This window comes from Populus euphratica, unplaced genomic scaffold (assembly GCF_000495115.2).
Source record: "Populus euphratica unplaced genomic scaffold, PopEup_1.0 scaffold161.1, whole genome shotgun sequence".
In the NCBI taxonomy this organism is placed as follows: Eukaryota; Viridiplantae; Streptophyta; class Magnoliopsida; order Malpighiales; family Salicaceae; genus Populus; species Populus euphratica.
The window spans coordinates 410,159-430,821 of NW_011500046.1; the positions used below are offsets into that span (position 1 = coordinate 410,159).

Here is a 20,663-nt window from a genome sequence, read left to right on the forward strand (position 1 = left end):
AAGGTTATAAATCACTAATGATAGCAAAAAAACTGAGAAACCGATTAAACTGAGAAAATCAAGAAAAAAATAATAAAAAAAACCGAACTGAAAAAATAAACCAATTGAATCGATTATTTTTAAAAAGAATTCAGTTCGATTCGATTTCAGTTTAAAAAATCTAAAACTAAGCAAACCCAACCGAACCGAATTGATTCAATTAAGGGGTATTACAAATACAAAATTTCTTAACCCTAATAGGCAATACTCATCCTCTGCGTCCAGTTGCCCCTCTCAACCCTCATAAATTCACAAAATCACAATTCATTGATTCATTATTCACATATCTTTCATCTTTCTCAAGTCTTAAACTCTCAATCTCAGAATCTCTCACAATCTCAGTTATCTAGCTGTCCCCTCTCAACCCTCACAAACCAAGTAAAAAATAATCAATTTTCATCTCCATTTTCCCGAGTCCTTGACTTTACAAATCTGGACAAACCAGTCATATTCCTCTCTCAGTCTCCCACATGGGCATGACACCCGACTTGACCCAACCTAGCCTTTAGATCTAACAAACCAGTCACCTTTCTCTCTCACACTTGACCCGACCTTGAATCTTGTGATACCAGGTATGATTTTTTTTTCTATCAATCTCTATTTTTTTTGAAATAACATATGCTCTGTGGTGTGATTTGTGTACTTGAGATTTGTGAACACTAGAGCTCAACGGTTACAAGATCTTATCCCGTAATTACCTCTCTTTTACGTTTTTATATGGTTTTCTAAGTGCTAGGTTTTGTTTGTTTTAGATGGTTGTGTACTGGGGGTTGATAAAGTTTAGATTTTTAGATCTGGATGAGTGGGTGGTGTTTTTTTGGATGATTGTGTTTTGTGTGTTGAAAAAGGTGGGATTTTTAAGGGTCATATGCGTGTTGGTGTATTTGGGCTGTTACGAAACAATAATTTAATGTGAGTTGGACGTGTTTGAAGATGAAAGGTGTTGCGTTTTTATCTGTTTAATCCTGCAAACTCGGAACCATGAGGGCTTGTTTGTGTGGATCCTGCATGCTTGCAAAAATAAAGATTCTTCTAGCTTTCGCATAGATTTACTAAGAAGCAGTTGCGAGCGGTGAGAGACGTTGAGGTACATTTCTTGACTTCAGCCAAATCTTAGAAATAATTGAATCATTGTGGCAAACTTAAGCTAAGAGTGCTAGACATTGCAGCATGTTATTCATCAAGCTATTGCTTCACCTCAATAAATAGTCATCCATAGCTCAAAAATGTTTACAGTGTATATACTAGGCTTCTTCCAGAGTTGATTTTGTCAATCTGCAACCAAATTAATCTTAGACATGGCAAGGGTCATCTGCTTATTTTATTCTCTTGTCGATAATGTTTTGGTTTCTAGGCAGCAGTACCTAGCATTCTTGAGATAACTGACGAGCTCTTCTTCAAGAGTACTATCAACATCCTAGCTTGCATTATTGTGAAGCTAGGAATCAATTAGCTATGAATTCTATCCAACCAAAAATCAAAACTGCATTCATGTAGTTTCTATTTTCTGATTAACAAAAAGCCATAAACATAAGTTGTTTTCCATCTGCTGTAAGTGTAGCAGCCGCTTTTCTTTCATTTTCCTTCAATGGAGCACCAAAACAGATTAATCCTGCAAACTCGAAACCATGAGGTTGTGTAGTCCATTGGTTTGCTTGCAAATGTTTTGTTAATTGTTTCTTTGCACTTAACCTATTTTTGGTATAATGGATTGGAAAGTAATTGATGTAGTGGAAGGAGGAAATGATGTTCCTGTGATGGAAAGAAGTGGGAATCATTTGAACACATCTAATGTGAAGTGTTTTATTTTATCTGAGAGTAAGATTTTTTTCTTCCCGCAATTTCCAAGTGCAGTGTTATAACTTTTTGTTGTCAATGTTACCTTTGACTCAATTAACTTACACCTTTTATTTTGTTTTTATGATTTGTTAATTAAATTGCTTGTAATCATTTAACATGTTTAATTTTTTATTTTATAGAATTTAATGGAAAGTTACATGTAGCATCGGATATAATTAGTTTAGAATTTACTTTGATGGTAAAATACTATTTTTTATTTTTATATATTTTAATTTATTTTATCATGTTTTAATTTTAGATCTTGATTTTCAAGTTTTGATGTCGGTGGTATTACGGAATCAAAATGCAATGTTCTGGTCATCTTGATGTGCTTTTTTATTGGGATGATATGCACAATGAAGATTTATATTTTTTGCATGAAGTGTTTTATTTTTTATGACAATGTTATTTATTGTTTCTTTTTAATCTCTTTTGAAGGCTATGCTTTGTAATTTAAATTTTAATTTGGTGTGTTATTTAAACTTTAATGTAGGAGGAGTCCAAAACACAAATATTAGAAAGACTTGCAACATATAAAACACAATATTAGAACTAATAATTTAATATAAATGAATATTTAATGACAAAAAATATTAAATATATTATAGAATTTTGTAACGAAAATAGATAATATTTATATTAATTACAAGCTCATTAGAAAACCTATTAGAAAGCCCAAAAAAGCAAAAAAAAACAATAATATAGGTTTTCCAGTTTTTTTATTAAAAAACCAGACTAAATCGAACCGAAACCGATCAGTTTGAATCGGTTTTGATTTGGTTCTGGTTTGAATTTTTTTAGTTTTTTAAAATTTAATTTGGGTTAGTTTTTTAGATAAAAACTTAATCAAAATGACTTTGCTCACCCTTATAAATCACCATACCACAATACCACAGCAATAGCTTCCTAGGCTCTATTACCAATCCTAATACTTTGGCTGAGCAATTTCAGAAGTTTCTTTCCTTACAACCACAAGCAATGTTCGCTTCTTCTTTTATAAGTCAATTGTCTCATACTTCCTCAAGTATATCATACTATGAATGGGTCTTGGATTTTGGTACTTTCCATTATATATCTCTAGATTTCTCATCTTTACTTTTATATCCCTTTTGTCCTTCATTCTTGTTATGTTTGTTGCTGGCACTCATATGCCTTTAATAGGTGTTGGTTTTGTTGTCACACCTTACTTGTCTTTTCCTAATATTTATCTGATTTTAAAACTTAAATTGAATCTTGTATTTGTTGGTCAAATATGTGATTCTGGTGATTATTTAGTCATGTTTTCTAATTTTTCTTGTTGTGTACAGGATTTACAATCTCACAAACTGATTGGGATGGGTTGTAGGGAGAATGAACTATATATTTTGGATGAGTTAAAAGTGCTAATTGTTGTTGCCGCTGCTACAACTACTGTTGATTTATTTTTAACATCCACAAGAGCTTTAGAAAATTTGGAAACTTGTGAATTTTTTTATGGTAGTGGATATAAATTAGTAGAATTTTTTGCTTTATCTTTTAATCGAAGTATTTCTGTTTCTTCTTCACCATTTGATATTGATTCATTTTGATATATGAGGACCTTTTTCTATTGCCTCAAAAGGAGGATTCTTTTATTGATGATCATACTCATTATTGTTGAGTTTATTTAATAAAACATTGTATGAATTCCTTAAGATATACACAGCTTTTTAAGCTCTTATTAAAACTTAATATTTTGTTATGATCAAATGCTTTAGGTGTGATTTGGGTGGGGAATACACCTCTAATAAATTTTGCTAATTACTTGCCTTAAATAGACCATCCACCAAACTTTATGTACAAATACTCTTGTGCAAAATGGTGTTACTAAAAAAAAAACATAGGTATATTATCGAAACTGTTTGTTCTCTCTTATTGTTTGCTTTTGTTCCTAGTGAGCTTTGGGGAGAAGTTGTTCATATTGTTGTAAGTTTGTTTAATACAATTTCATCTTCTCATAGTTCAAGTTTATCTTTGTTTGAAAAGTTGTATGGGTATGTCCCTAATTATTTCTCATTTAAAGTATTTAGTTATACTTATTTTATTCTTCATCCTCATATAAAACATAGTAAGTTATCCTTTTGATCCATTATTTATGTTTTTTTAGGTTATAGCGAAGGTAAAAAAAGGTATCGCTGTTTTGATTCAATAACTCATAAATATTATGTGTCTCATCATGTTGTCTTCCTTGAGCATATATCTTTCTTTTATATTTTATGCACTACTCATAACCTAAATAAATCTAATCTTATTTATAAAAATCCTTTTTTCTAAGGATTTTGGTAATGATACTCCTCCCTATATTCGATCAATTTGTACTAATAACTCTGCAGGTACTGGTACTTTACTCTTTAGCACACCTGAAACTCTATTCTCATTTATAGCCTCTCAAGCTTTAACTAAGATTGTGGATCCATCTCCATGTTAGTCCATCCATATTTGTAAGTCCATAAAGCTACCAAATTATGCTTATTCTTATTAGTCTTCATCATTTACTCTTTTTTTTTAGTTTCTATTCTTTATCTCTTTGAGCTCTCTTCCTATAAAGAGACAATTCTTGATCCGCTTTAGCAGCAAGTTATAGATGAGGAACTTTTTGCTTTGCATAAGATAGAGACTTGGGATCTAGTTTCTCTACTTCTTAGTAAGAGTGTTGTTGGTTGTCGTTAGTATAAAAAATCAAGACTAATTATGATGGGTCTATTAAGCAATACAAAGCTAATGTAGTTACAAAAGAATACTCTTAACAATATGGTATGGACTATGAGGAGACATTTACTCCGATTGAAAAAATGACTACTATTTATACTCTTATTATCACAGTTTTAATTCATCAGTTGTATATTTCTTAACTTGATGTTAAAAATACCTTTTTAAATAGAGATCTTTAAAAAGAAGTTTATATAGCACCCCCTTCTGGTATTTCACATGACTCTGGATATGTTTATAAGCTTAAGAAAGCATTATATGGTCTTAAACAAGCACCTCATGCTTGGTTTGAGAAATTCTCTATTATGATCTCATCTTTTAGCTTTGTTTCTAACAATTATGATTTTGCTCTTTTTATTAAGTGCATTAATGCAAATCGTATTATTCTATCTTTATATGTTGATGACATGATTATTATTGGTGATGACATTGATGGTATTTTAGTTTTAAAGATAGAGTTGACTAGATGATTTGAAATGAAAGATTTGGGTTATCTTTAATATTTTCTAGGTATTGAGGTAGCATACTCACCTAGAAGTTATCTTATTTCTCAATCGAAATATGTTGCAGATATTCTTGAGTATTATTGATAACAAGATTGTAGATACTCCTATTAAGATTAACGCAAGACACTATTCTTCTGATGGTTTACCTTTGATAGATCCTATTTTATATTGTACTATTCTTAGAAGTTTAATATATCTCACAATTACTTGTCCAGATATTATATATGTTATTCATGTTATTAGTCAGTTTATTGTTTCTCCTAATACCATTCACTAGATAGCTGTTATTCGTATTTTGTAATATCTTTGAGGTATAATTTTTTAGAGTCTTTTACTTTCATCCACCTCTTTCTTATAGTTCCATGTATACTCTGATACTGATCATGATAGTGATCTCACATATTGCAAGTCTGTTATTGGGTTTTGTATCTTTTTAGATGATTCTATTATTTCTTAGAACAGTAAGAAACAATCTATTGTTTCTCAATTATCCACCGAAACAGAATATTATTCCATGACATCTACTACCAAAGAGATTATTTAATTACATTGGTTACTTGCTGATATAAGAGTTTGATTTTTTTCATCATTCTCTTTTGTATTGTGGCAACTAGAGTTCTATTCAGATTGCTCACAACTTGATTTTTTTTTAGCAAACTAAGTATATTAAAATCGATTATCATCTTACTCGTCGTCATCTCAAGCACAACATCATTGCTTTGCTTTTTGTTCCTTCTTCTTTGCAGATTGCAAATTTCTGTACCAAGACGCATTCCATCTCTCGTTTTTATTTTTTGGTTGGCAAAATCTTGATGCTTATAGTTTTCGTATCATGAGTTTGAGGAAAGATGTTAAATAATATTTATGCATTCTTATTTATTAATGGTAGAATAGTACTTTTAGTTTAATCCATATATACTTTATTTGTATGTAGGTTAAGATGAAGTACTCATAATATATAGATCATTCAAAATTCTAGCCTTCTTTTTATGTTTGATATGAATTATTTTAACAAGTTTAAGCACTTGACTGAGCTACCATTTTTTGCTCTTTACTCCTCCATGTAACTAAGTTTCCTTACACAAATGTAAAGTACCTTGATGTGAATTTTCTATCTAGAACACTCCCAACTCAATTTGCATCTATATATCCCTTAACATCTAAGTGGTTATTTTTAAAAAAACATTATACCCTTTCCTGACATGGATTTCAACTAGGAAAGTATTCAAATTAGTATGTTCATATGTTATTTGCTTGGATTATGCATAAATTGGCTCACAACACTTATGACATAAGCAATATCAGAGTTAGTGTTGAACAAATAAATAAGTTTTTCTACCAATCTTTGGTGTTATTTTTTATATGTTAGTACTTGATCTATGTGTTATGTGAGCTTATAATTTTGAACTATAAGAGTATTTATTGGTTTGCACTTTAATAGTCCCACCTCAAAAAATAGATCTAACATATACTTTCTTTAGGATAAGAATATACCCTTTTATGACCTTGTCACCTCTATTCCCAAGAAGTATTTAAATCCTCTTAAATTCTTCATCTCAAAGTCAAGCTGATAATTGCTTTTATAGTCTTAAAATATATTTAGTGTCATCCCTAATAATAATCATATCATTTATATAGATGATTAGGGTTTTCACCTTCTTTTCCCAATGCTTCAAGAAGAAAGTATGGTCTGCATTACTTTGAACAAAATCATACCTTCTCATAGCTGAGCTAAATCTCTCAAACCATGCTCGAGGAGATTGTTTTAATCCATATAAGCTCGTTTTAGCTTCCATATAACTCTAGTTCCTGAATATGGTATAAAGCCTAGTGTGATATCCATATAAACCTTTTCTTTAAGGTCACTATAAAGAAAGAAATTCTTTACATCAAGTTGAAGTTGTAGCTAATCTAGGTTTGTTGTAAAAGATAGTAAAACTTTGATAGTATTTAATTTGGCAACTGGTGAGAATGTTTTTATATATTTTATACCATATATCTATGTGAATCTTTTTGTCACCAGTCTTATTTGGTATCAGTCGATTGATATATCCACTTTGTTTTTTTATTGGGTACACTCATTGGCACCCCACTGTTTTCTTCCTTTTAGGCTACGGAATCAATCTCCATGTATTATTTTTCTATTATGTCTATTTAAATTCGGCTAGAGCATAATATCTTGGTGAAGTTTTGAATCGGATCAGATAGATGTTAGGTGCTCATATAATTAACGATGGGGATTTTGAATCAGGTCAAATAGATGTCAGGTGCTCACATAATTAACGATGGGGATTTTGGATCGCCTTTCTTTTATATCAAGGGAGTACCTGTTAGATGGCTTTCCTCTATTATATCTGAAAGGTAACACATGCTCTATAGAAGTATTCAAGTTAAAAGAATATGGATGGATAATGGAAGAGCTTATCTCAGAACTATTCTCAATAGTTCTTTTAGGTATTACAAAGATAGGGGTTGATTAAGTTTATTGATTCAAAAGCTCTCCATTAAACTGATATTTATGTATTCCTCCATCATCATTTTCAAGCTCTCTTAGTTGTCTACTGTTAGCATGTGTGATGTTGTTATTAATGGCATGTGTTAGACCATCATCAACGAGGTTTACAAGGTCTACTGAATTATTAATAGTGTTAATTGTGGCTAGAGTTTCAGTAATACTAGTTGCAATGTTTACTGAATTATTAGTAATGTTAATGGTGGTTGGAGCCGTCATGTACCAATTCAGATCTTCACTTTTAAGCTCTCTCTGAAGAACTGAGGTAGAGACTATAAGAGAATAAAAGTTTTCAAACTCAATAATGGTAACATCCATGGTAATGTATAGTTTCTTGTTAATAGGGTCAAAGCATTTGTAGCCCTTCTTATTTATTCCATAACCTATAAACAAACATTTAACAGCACATGGATTAAGTATGGAATGTTGGTTTTTATAAAAATGAACAAAAAACACATCCAAACACACAAGGTGAAAGTAACAACATGATAGGCAATGCAACATAAGAGGAGAGCACTTGTAGGGGAGTTTTGAAGTACAGGACTTTAGAGGGCATTTTATTAAGTAAGTATACAATAGCATTCACTACATCATCCCAATGATGAGTTGGAAAATCTGTGTAATGAAAAAGAGCACGAATTGTTTCTAGGATGTGGTAATTTTTTTCATTTAACCAAACCATTATATTGTGGAGTTTGAGCACAAGAAGTTCCATGGAGGAGACCTGTTTGGTAAAAGAATGCTTTGAACCAATGTTGATGAACTCCCCTCCATTGTCTGACCGAAGAACTCGTATTTTTGCTGAAAATTGATTCTGAATAATAATGTGAAATCTTGGAATATTAGGAACACCTCCTCCTTTGTCTTCATTAGGTAAACCTAAGTCATTTAGGTGAAGTCGTTGACAAATATAACAAACTAAAGATGGCCAATTGTAGTAGTTTGTGCGGAAGGTCCCTAAACATCGAAAAGTATTAAAGCAAAAGGAATACTACTTTTATTCAAACTAGCATAATAAGATGTTTTGTGGCTAAGAACTAGCATAATAAGATGTTTTGTGGCTCTTAGCCACGATACAAGTTTTATAATTAAATTCAACATCTTTTGATTGTAAGAATAAGTTACAAAATAGGTGTTTTAAATATCTGAATGATGGATGATGCCCAAGGTGAAGATGTCATAACCATATTTCTCATTCTTTATTATTAAGTTGATGGTGTACCACACTTTCATATGCATTTAGAGTTACTTCCCTATAATTTGGTATGTAAAAATACAAGTAAATTTTTTTATATAGTTCTCATATAAAAATCTACTAAATTTTCATCCAAAATTTCAGCAAAGTCTCCTCTATACCGAAAGATCCCAAGTTATCGATATATAACCTGTTTACACTTTTAATATCTCACATCTCATAACTCAATCATGACCCAATCATCTTGGATCTCAATCCCACAAACATTATCATCATCACAACTATAATATTTATAACATACATTGAACAACAAATATAATATAAAAGAATAAAAAAGATAAACATGTATACATGTATACATGAAACATGATTATATGAATTTAGAGTTAAGTTCATCTATTCATGTTTAAATATGAATTATATAAATTAAGTTATATGAATGTCATGTTTAAATATGAATTATATAAATTAAGTTATATGAATGTTTTAATAATTAAAAATATAAGGATATACTCCCTAGAACTAAATAATAAAAAATGAACAAAAGCTAGGATTTACTCTTATTGTGCATGTGCTAATCCTGAAATAAAATACATATAATTGAAACAGAATATTATCGCACATGCACGTGTGGTGTTAATTGTGATTTTTGTTCATTTGTTTGATTGCTTTAAGAGTCGCTACCTAGTATATGGTTCAAGGTTACTAGGAAAATCGGGTGCATTAGTCTTTTCAGAAATTCATGAGTAAGAGACTAGTTGTGACTAAAGAAGATATTAGCATCCTTAACGCACCCTATCTAAGGTAAGCTACTTCACGATTTGATGTGGTTTAAAAATTTTACAAATTATCTTGTTGATGGTTTATAAAACAATTAAAGAAAAATTCTCCTTAATAAGGAGATCCTTATCTTATCAGTTAAAAACAACTTTATTTTCTTTATTTTAATCAGGAATATACCTTCTATATAAGATCATAATCCTTGATGATGTGTAAATCAAAACATTAAATTTCATATATATATATATATATATATATATTATCTTTTTTGGTTTTAACATTTAAAAGAAAATATACATAAAAAACAAGCACAAGCGCATAGGCGCACCAACATTCTATTTTTACTATGTTTCACATACACCCACAATTACATGTTTACAAAATAACCATAAGTCAAACAACACATTATATAAATAAAAAATTACAAAATAACCCCTAAAAAAATTCTAAGAACTGCTAGGAAGCCTTTTGAGCCACTAGAACAGTGGCAAAGCGTCACCTCCATGTGCGACCACCATTACTGGCATGGAAGTTCATGCGTTGCAGCAAAAATCCAAACAATGGAAAGAAATAATGATGAAAGGGGGAGATCTAGTTTGGTCGGCTAAGAGAGGAGAAGGGAGATGGCAAGGGAAGAGATGAGAGGGGAAAAATAAAGGGGAGCTACTGGCTGACTTCTGGTTTTTCTTTTCCACAGATTAGGCGTGATGGCCTAGGAGAAGAAGGAAAGGTAAGGTTTTTAGGGTTTTTTTACCTTTGTCTCCCTTTATTTCAATCCAATTTTGTTTTTTTTTTTTTTTTCCAAATGCATAGTTAAACATTTGTATTTTATTTTTTTGAAAACGAGCAATATCTATGTTGCCTCGATGAGGAAAGTCAACAATTTAAAAAATGATGTATTAAAAGTTAAACTTGTTAAAAATACCTTTTAAAATTTAAATTCTTTTAAGACGAAGCTGAAAATGCTAAAAACAATGCAAATATATCAAAAACATTTTATTTTTAGTTTTCCTTGTTTTTGTGGTTTTTTGAATTTTCAAAAACCTTATGAAAAAAAAGGTAAAAAATTAGATAGCACTAAATATCACAATAAGTATAGTAGCATAAATATTCAATAATTTAAAAAGACAAACATGTATTTATATTCTATTCATTTCTCCCTTTTTGTTTCCATTAAAACTCTATCTCATTTAACTACTAAAATTGTTTCATCTTTCATTTTTAACTTTTATTTAAGATTTCATAAGATTAACCACAATTATTTCCACCTAACTCATTGCTTATACCAATTTCACCAGTATTGTTATCACCTCGTAAGCATCGATGCATAGTGATTCCCTTACTCGAGACCTTAAAATACATTAAATATATATTAGGCAATACATGATAATCCCTTTATCTCGTGTCTTAATATACACTAAATGTATACTAGTCTTTGTCATATATCGCACTTCTAATATATTTTTTTTATATATCAACAATGCTTCCATTACTTGGAAATTCACACGAAAGACCATTCACCGTGAATATATATATATTCGGGATACTATTTGAAATAACAACATTATGTAAACTTTTATTCATTCTTATAATATCCAATATTTATTAATTCATATTTCATATAAATAACATATTAAATCATAAAATTTAACTGAAAAGCATAGACATAAATCACCTACATATAGTAAAAGCTGTACTCGTGCTTCTCCACTGTTGCACCTACACCATGCCTATAATCCCTCTTGAATTCACAAGCATATCTTATAAGTTATTTTTATTTAAGGATATACTTCATAATAATCATGTTAATACTAATATAAAAAATAATTAGTTGTTGCTCATTCTAGTGTTGAAACTGAATATCATATTATAGCCTCCATTACTTTTAAATTTATATGGATGAAAGTATTGCCTGATGATTTAGGTGTATTTCACCCTTAACCTATATCTCTTTGTTATACTAATCAAGCCATAATGCATATTATTTTTAATCCAATATATTTTGACTCAACATTCTAGAAGTCAGGATTAACTCGTGAACTTATTCACCAAAAGCTTGTCCTGTACTCGATTTCAATTGCTACTTTCCTAGCTTGGATCAATCAATCTTCTTGATTAGCTTGAGGGGAAATATTGACCGATAAATCTAATATGATGTGTTACCACCAATATGATATGATTCTTCTTACCTTGATGAGTTGATTACTTACAGATTCGTAGGCTTTATCTAAGGAGAAATATCAGTAACATAGCTAGAATTACTTTTATAATAAATGTAATGTGTGTAAATAAATGTGCTAGAATATAATTCAGTGGATATGAAATAAACGATAATATTTCTCTTTTATTCCTTCTGCTTCTCCTTTTCTACAACCTCGAATTCACTGCGGTGATGAATTTGTTTCTCCTAATGAAAGATCTCTCTTGTTGAAAGACCAACGAACAACTCAGTTATCAGCAAATAAAGAACCCCTGAAGCATAAATACACAGCGACTGCTCACCAAACACTCAGTTTGATTTCTTGGTCTACTTGTGAGGCTTGATACGAGGGTAGAGTCCCAAGATATGCTCTGGCATGAAGTCATGTCGAGTCAAAATCCCAACAATTGGAGGTCTCTGCAATAAGTTAATAAGAAAAACCACTAGCTCATTACCCAACTTTTTACAGATATTTTATATGCAGAAGCTTTTACACTGCCTTTTGCCTTTTAAAGAAAACAATTGCTGCCCAAACACTACAGCTCAAACAAAGAAGGAGGCTATTGAGAAAGATTGTGTGTCTTACCCCTTGACTTGTTGGCACTACACACATGTGCCTGAGACCAATTTGTCGAAAGAGAATTGCAGCTTTGGCAAGTGACATTGTCTCAACCACGGTGTGCGGGGAAGCATTGCTAATTGGATGAAGATCTACATACATATCCATCTCTTCCTCTTCAATAGCCAGATCCTCTAACTTGACACCCTTCCCAGATCCTGCTTTAGAAAAATCAAATACTGCAAATCTATGCAAGATCTCTTGACCAGCAGGTATCCTTTCCCTTGAAAAATTCTTGCCTTTCAGCAAAACAAGCAAATGTGACCTCAAGACAAGGCCGCACAGTTCTGGTGCATCTGAGGAAGGTGGTTCATCGATCACTGGAAACCCATTATGTCCAGTTGTCCTCAAAGCATGCAGTATATTGCGCACCTTCTCAATACCAAGAAAAGTTACCAATGGACTAGAGACAACATCACGTGCAACCAAATGCCTCATGTAAGGCTCAGCATGGGCCTCCATGTAAGGCAATCCTTTCAATTTCACAATTTGGTCATAGACACCCCTGTTGAAGTTATCAGCCACAGATTTTGAGATAAGGAGAACCACCATCACAAGGGGAAGCAACAATAAATCATTAGTGAGTTCGAGCAGTATTACACAAAGGGAAACTGTCATTCTCATGGTACCACCAAGGAAGGAGGCAGCTCCAAGCAAGGCAAAGAGACCAGTGTCAAGGTTAGAGATCGATCTAAATAGTCTCCCAACAAGACGACCATAGCAAGCTCCAGCTAAAATAACGGGGATGAAAAGTCCAGATGGGATCGCAATTCCATATGTAACAATGCCAAGACAATAAACAGCAGAGAAAAAGAGGAAGAGAGTGGATATACGAAATTCTTTTTTTGTGCTGGCGCTAAAGAGGTTGCGAATAGCATCATCATTAGTGCTAAGAAAAAGGGAGGCAATGTCATTGTAGTAACCAGGTGGGCACTGGAAACTTTTGTAATTTCCAGATTCATCAGTGTTGGGACACCTCACTGTTATATGAGTAGGGCAGGGGATGCACCTCCCGAACCAAGGCAGGCCGTAAGAACAACAAGATGTCAACAGGGCGATGGCAATAACAAGTGAGATTTTAAAAGCAGCACCTTTTCTGCAGCAGCATGATGACAAGTGATTATCAATCATAAAAAGAAGCAATCTGCTGTAATCAAATAGGATGGCACAGTAAAATACTCGTTGATGATGCTGTAGGTACGGAGAACCTTATCCACAAGATAGTTATACAAGCTTCCAAAAACCCCACCGATGATGCCTAAGAGTATCACAGCTAAAACATCCGGACCACTATATTGTACCTTTTCTGAACTCACATCATACATTATTAGACCTCCTTTCCCAAAAAGCCCACACTTTCCAGTAGCGCAAAATTCCATAAAAGCTCTCAAAACTATAGCAACCACTGCAGTAGTAAAGAAAGTTCTCCAAAGAAGAGCACTCCGCCACCTGAAGCATGTAAAAACAAGAAAAAAAACAATACGCTGATATTCGTAGCTGTGCATGCATAACAATTGCATGTAAACGAATATTAATCAAATAAATTAAGATTTCTTTATGTGTTAAATAATATTTATAAAATCTTATTTATTAAAAATAAAATAATACTTTTAGTTTAATCTATATATATTTTATTTGTATTTAGGTTAAGGTTAAACATTTATAATATATAAATTATTCAGAATTCGAGCCTTCTTTTTATGCTTGATCTTAATTATTTTAACATAGTATCAAAGCTGGTTTTATAAAACAAAACTTAATCCCGAACACAGCTTCGCGGATTTGATATTTCATCAGTTTCTGCAATTATTTTGGTATTTCATCTTCCCTTCAGCTTTTGTAATTTGGTATTTGCGTTCAGTTTCTGCAAATTTGTTTTGTGTTTTGAAGTAATCGTATAATTCTAAAAAAATATTTGTTTAGTTTCTGCAATCTCTGTTCACTTTCTGCAATTTGATATTTTATTTTCTGCTACTTTTACATCCTGGTTCTCTGTGATTATTGATTATGACTACTGAAAGAGATGATTCGCTTCAATCTGTAAGTGTGAGGTTGGATGAGAAGAACTATTCGTACTGGAGCTATGTAATGAGAAATTTTCTTAAGGGTAAAAAGATGTGGAGGTATGTTAGTGGAACTTATATGATACCTAAGAATGTTGAAGAGGGGGATGCTTTTTTGAGAGATACATGGGAAGTAAATAATGCAGAGATCATTACTTGGATTAACAATTCTGTTAAGCATTCGATAGGAACGTAGATGGTGAAGTATGAGACAACAAAAAAGGTTTGGGATCATCTACAAAGGTTATTCATACAATCAAATTTTACAAAACAGTATCAATTAAAGAATGACATACGAGCTCTTCATCAGAAGAATATAAGTATTCAAAAGTTTTATTCTACTATGATAGATCTTTAGGATCAATTGACTCTTCCAAAATCGGCAGAATTAAAAGCATGTGGTGCCTATATTGAGCGTAGAGAGCAGCAACGATTAGTATAGTTTTTAACAACACTTCGCAGTGACTTCAAAGGACTTAGAGGTTCAATTATGCATCGTTTTCCACTGCCTTCTGTTGACTCTGTTGTGAGTGAGTTATTGACTGAAGAAATACGTCTTCAATCTTATTCTGAAAAGGGAATTCTTTCTGCTTCAAATCCTTCAGTACTAGCAGTACCTTCTAAGTCATTCTCTAATCATCAGAAGAAACCTTATACAAGGGTTGGCTTCGATGAGTGTAGTTTTTGTAAGCAGAAAGGTCATTGGAAGGCTCATTGTCCTAAGTTGAGACAACAAAATCAATCTTGGAAGTCTGGCAGTCAATCACAACCTATTGCTCATAGACCATCTCAGGATTATAAATTATCACACCATAATACTACAATAGTAACTTCTCCAGGCTCTATTACTGATCTCAATACTTTGGCTGAGCAATTTCAGAAGTCTCTCTTTGCAACCATAAGCAATGTCCATTTCTTCTTCTTTCATAGGTCAGTTGTCTCATAATTCCTCAAGTATGTCACACTCCGAATGAGTCTTGGGTTCTGGTGCTTCTCATCATGTCTCCAGATTCCTCATCTTTTACCTCTATATCCTCTTTATCCTTCATTCTTGTTATGACTACTGATGACACTCTTATGCCCTTAACAGGTATTGGTTCGGTTGTCACATCTCACTTGTCTCTCCCTAATGTTTATCTTATTCCAAAACTCAAATTGAATCTTGCATCTGTTGGTCAAATATGTGATTCTAATGATTATTTAGTCATGTTTTCGGGTTTTTTTTTTTTTTGTACAGAATCTGCAGTCTCAGAAGCTAATTAGGACAGGCCGTAGGGAGAATGGACTATATATTTTAGATGAGTTAAAAGTGTTAGTTGCTACTGTTGTTGCTGCTACTACTACTGTTGATTTATCTTCCTTTCGTTTAAGTCTTTCATCTTCTAGTTTTTATTTATGGCATTCTCGTCTAGGTCATATTTCGTCCTCTCGTTTGAGATTTTTGGCATCCTCAAGAGCTTTAGAAAATTTAAAAACTTGTGACATTTCTGATTGTAGTGGAAGTAAATTGGCAAGATTTTTTGTTTTACCTTTTAATCAAAATATTTATGTTTCTTCTTTACCATTTGATTTGATTTATTCTGATGTATAGGGACTTTCTCCTGTTTCCATAAAAGGATGGTCTCGATATTATTTCTCTTTTATTGATGATTATACTCGTTATTATTGGGTTTATTTAATGAAACATCATTCTGAATTCTTTGAGATATACATAGTTTTCGAGCTCTTATCAAAATTCAACATTCTGCTGTGATTAAATGTTTTAGGTGTGATTTAGGTGGGGAATACACCTCTAATAAATTTTGCCAATTATTTGCCTTAGATGGAACCATCCACCAAACTTCATGTACAGATACTCCTGAGTAAAATGATGTTGTTGAAAGAAAATATAAGCATATTATCGAAATCGCTCGTTCTCTCTTGTTGTCTGCTTTTGTTCCTAATGAGTTTTGGGGAGAAGCTGTTCTTACTGCAGTAAGTTTGATTAATACAATTCCATCTTCTCATAGTTCGGGTCTATCTCCTTTTAAAAATTTATATGAGTATGTCCCTGATTATTTCTCATTTAGAGTCTTTTGTTGTACTTGCTTCGTTCTTCGTCCTTATATAGACCGTAGTAAGTTATCCTCCCGATCCGTTGCTTGTGTCTTTCTAGGTTATGGTGAAGATAAAAAAAAAAGGGTATCGTTGTTTTGATCCAATAACTCAGAAACTTTATGTGTCTCGTCATATTGTCTTTCTTGAGCATATACCTTTCTTTTCTATTCCATCCACTACTCATAACATGACTAAATCTGATATTATTCATATAGATCCTTTTTCTGAGGATTCTGGTAATGATACCTCTCCCCATGTTCAATCAATTTGTACTAATAACTCTGTAGGTACTAGTATTTTACTCTCTTGCACACCTGAGGCTTCATTCTCATCTACAGCCCCTCAAGCTTCATTTGAAATTGTGGATCCACCTCCACGTCAGTCCATCCGCATTCATAAGTCCACAAAACTACCAGATTTTGCTTATTCTTGTTATTCTTCATCATTTACTTCCTTTTTAGCTTCTATTCATTGTTTCTTTGAGCCCTCTTCCTATAAGGAGGCAATTCTTGATCCACTTTGGCAACAAGCTATAGATGAAGAACTTTTTGTTTTGCATAAGATAGATACTTGGGATCTGGTTCCTCTACCTCCTGGTAAGAGTGTTGTTGGTTATCGTTGGGTGTGTAAGATTAAAACTAATTCTGATGGGTCTTTTGAGCGATACAAAGCTAGGTTGATTGGAAAAAGATATTCTCAATAGTGTGGTATGGATTATGAGGAGACATTTATCCTGGTTGCAAAAATGACTACTATTCGTACTCTTATTACCGTAGCTTCGATTTGTCAGTGGCATATTTCTCAGCTTGATGTTAAAAATACCTTATTGAATGGATATCTTCAAGAAGAAGTTTACATGGCACCCCCTCCTGGTATTTCACATGACTCTGGATATATTTGTAAGTTTAAGAAAGCATTATATAGTCTAAAACAAGCACCCCGTGCTTGGTTTAAGAAATTCTCTATTGTGATCTCATCTCTTAGCTTTGTTTCTAGCGGTCATGATTCTGCTCTTTTTATTAAGTGGACTAATGCAAGTCGTATTATTCTGTCTTTATATGTTGATGACATGATTATTACTGGTGATGAAATTGATGGTATTTCAGTTTTGAAGACAGAGTTGGCTAGACGATTTGAAATGAAGGATTTGGGTTATCTTCAATATTTTCTGGATATTGAGGTAGCATACTCACCTAGAGGTTACCTTCTTTCTCAGTCAAAATATGTTGCAAATATTCTTGAGCGGGCTAGACTTACTAATAATAAGACTGTAGATACTCTTATTGAGGTTAACACAAGGTACTTTTCTTCTAATGGTTTGCCTTTGACAAATTCTACTTTATGCTGCACTATTGTTTGGAGTTTGGTATATTTCACCATTACTCGTCCAGATATTGCATATGTTGTTAGCCAGTTCATTGTTTCTCCTACTACTGTTCACTAGGCTGATGTTCTTTATATCTTGCGATATCTTCGGGGTATAGTTTTTCAAAGTCTTTTATTTTCATCCACCTCTTCCTTGAAGTTACGTGCATACTCTGATGCTGATCATGGTAGTGATCCCACAGATCGCAAGTCTGTTACCGAGTTCTGTATCTTTTTAGGTGATTCTTTTATTTCTTGAAAAAGCAAGAAACAATCTATTGTTTCTCAATCATCCACCGAAGTAGAATATCGTGCCATGACATCTACTACCAAAGAGATTGTTTGGTTACGTTGGTTAGTTGCTGATATGAGAGTTTTCTTTTCTCATCCTACTCCTCTATATTGTGACAACCAAAATTCTATTCAGATTGCTTACAACTTGGTTTTTCATGAGCGAACTAAGCACATTGAGATCGATTGTCATCTTACTCGTCATCATCTCAAGTATGACACCATTGCTTTGCCTTTTGTTCCTTCTTCCTTGCAGATTGCAGATTTATTCACTAAGGTACATTCCATCTCTCGTTTTTGTTTTCTAGTTGGCAAACTTTTGATGTTTGTAGCTATCGTATCGTGAGTTTGAGGGGAGATGTTAAATAATATTTATGTAGTCTTATTTATTAAGGGTAGAATAGTACTTTCAGTTTAATCTATATATACTTTATTTGTATTTAAATTAAAATTAAACATTCATAATATATAAATTATTTAAAATTCTAATGTTCTTTTTATGTTTGATGTTAATTATTTTAACATAAATAACACAGCAACACACAGATATGGAAGAGGTACCATGAAGCTGCTTCTTCAAGAGCGAAAAGAACGCCTCCAACTGGAGCACGAAAAGCAGCAGCCACACCAGCAGCAGCTCCGCAGGTGATCAAATCTCGTCTCTCATTATCATTTTTGAAATATCTGAGCCACGTCCATGTCAAATGGTATTTGCGAGAACCCCCCTGCCCCAATAAAGAGGCTATGCATGCACCAGCGTGAACCATAGGCCCTTCTTTACCCACAACAAATCCAGCAGAAACACCGAGAATAGAACCAAGAATCTGCCACACTCAGAATTGTAAACACCACAGAAGTATCATTTCAGAGAAAGGTAATAATTCCAGAAATTCTGAATTGCAAAAATAGTATGAATGCATGTCATATTCTAAAAACAGACAAAATACGTGAGAAAAGAACGAAGCAACACCAGGAAACACTGAACAGATCAAATTCACAAAAATTGAGGAAAGCAAGTTCATTATATTTCATTAACCTAGGTGGACAAAAGTTTCATGTTCTCTGAGGGCCTAGACCAAAATCTTCAAACGGAAGCTCTGAAAAATCAGAAGGTTAGTGACACTTTCGCGTTATAGCACTGAAGTTTGGTGCAGCATCTAAGACCTTGCACAATCCTTTTGGACTAAAATTACACATGCATGCAAGTATTCGCTTTTGCAGATGCCTAGATAAAGGACTAGTGAACACTTTGACTTATTCTGTCTTCCAGAGAGGTTGATATTATGTATGAGCAGAAAGCACGGCTAAACCCTGTAATTCACTGACCTTTACAAATAGGGTACCAGGAGCCAGTATAGAATGAGCATCAATGCCATTAAGATAGGCTTTCACTTCAGGAATACCAGAACCTGCTGCTGCTGGAGCAATGAAAGCGCATAGAGCTGCAGCAGCAGCCGCCAACACCATGTTGCAACCAGCAAATGCTGCAAAAGCCTTGTAATAGCTGCACTAGAGGCATTACCATGTCATAGTTATCGTATAGATTGGGAAACAAACTTAATTCAGGATCTCAAACCCATTGCCATTGGTTCAAAAGTCATTATACCTTAAGTACTGATAAAAAAAAATTGGAAAAAAAAAAGGATGTACGAAGAAATAAGTCCAGGCTACTTGCAGACCAAATTTCCAATACAGTGAGGTTGCGATAGGCTGAGCTTACTGTTGCTTTCTCATGAGCTTATTAGTCAGCAACAACTTGAAACCAGATATGTTTTCAACTGCGATATTATTAAAAAAGCCAACAAGTCCTGTGAAAAGGCCAATAAGAAGTGCAAATGCCCACTTCAGTAAAATGTACTGAAATATCTGAACTTTCTTTCTTGATCTCCAATCTTGTTTAAATAATTCATTTTCAGCAATCCTGTAGGACGACAAATAAAAAGACAGACGTTAGCATTTTTATCTTCTATCAAGAAGCCAAGCTGATAAAGAATCATATGTGTACCAAACATTAAAGCTATGGTGATGAATATTAATTAGTTACTTCGTGTATTCACTAGAAATTAATGATGAAAATGAAAATGAAAATCAAATCCGAAACTTGTAAGAAATAATAAGATTATTCAAAAGTACTTTTTTTATTCTCTCTCTCTTTCTTTTTTGCCTTCTTATATCTATCTCTCTTCAATGAGCACCATAAATTTTATGTTCATATTTTGTGATTTTATGAGATGTATGAAATACTATGAGTCCATAAGCTCGCAGGTTCTTTTCTAATCTAATCCGTGATTAAATAACCAGATTCTGTAAAAGGAAAAAAAGAAAGTACATAAAGAATCTGTTGTGAGTTTATGATTACAGAAGGCAAATCTGATTTTCTCGGGAATTGGCTTCGTAGAAGTTATGCACTGAAGCAAGCAGGGGGGGGGG

At 32.8% G+C, this 20,663-nt stretch overlaps 1 protein-coding gene and 2 long non-coding RNA genes across 4 annotated transcripts in view; 1 reads left to right on the forward strand and 2 right to left on the reverse strand.

Moving 5' to 3' along the window:
• Positions 1–260: 260 nt before the first annotated feature.
• Positions 261–7,778, forward strand: LOC105107482 (uncharacterized). The gene is made up of 2 exons (XR_838895.1): positions 261–611; positions 7,363–7,778. It is a non-coding gene; the product is annotated as an uncharacterized LOC105107482 (long non-coding RNA).
• Positions 526–1,988, reverse strand: LOC105107481 (uncharacterized). Its single transcript, XR_838894.1, has 2 exons — positions 1,745–1,988; positions 526–1,126 (listed from the first exon to the last, which is right to left on the reverse strand). It is a non-coding gene; the product is annotated as an uncharacterized LOC105107481 (long non-coding RNA).
• A 4,048-nt stretch (positions 7,779–11,826) lies between the features above and the next one.
• LOC105107480 (chloride channel protein CLC-c-like) overlaps positions 11,827–20,663 on the reverse strand; it is a 9,534-nt gene continuing 697 nt past the window's right edge. For both annotated transcript variants that reach the window (XM_011001421.1, XM_011001420.1), the window contains exons 3-8: positions 19,954–20,154; positions 19,560–19,737; positions 18,795–19,057; positions 13,597–13,866; positions 12,385–13,513; positions 11,827–12,215 (exon numbers count right to left, since the gene is read on the reverse strand). In XM_011001421.1, coding sequence (XP_010999723.1) covers positions 12,126–12,215; positions 12,385–13,513; positions 13,597–13,866; positions 18,795–19,057; positions 19,560–19,737; positions 19,954–20,154 — 2,131 coding nt within the window. In that variant the 3' untranslated portion in view covers positions 11,827–12,125. The remainder of the gene's footprint in view (positions 12,216–12,384; positions 13,514–13,596; positions 13,867–18,794; positions 19,058–19,559; positions 19,738–19,953; positions 20,155–20,663) is intronic.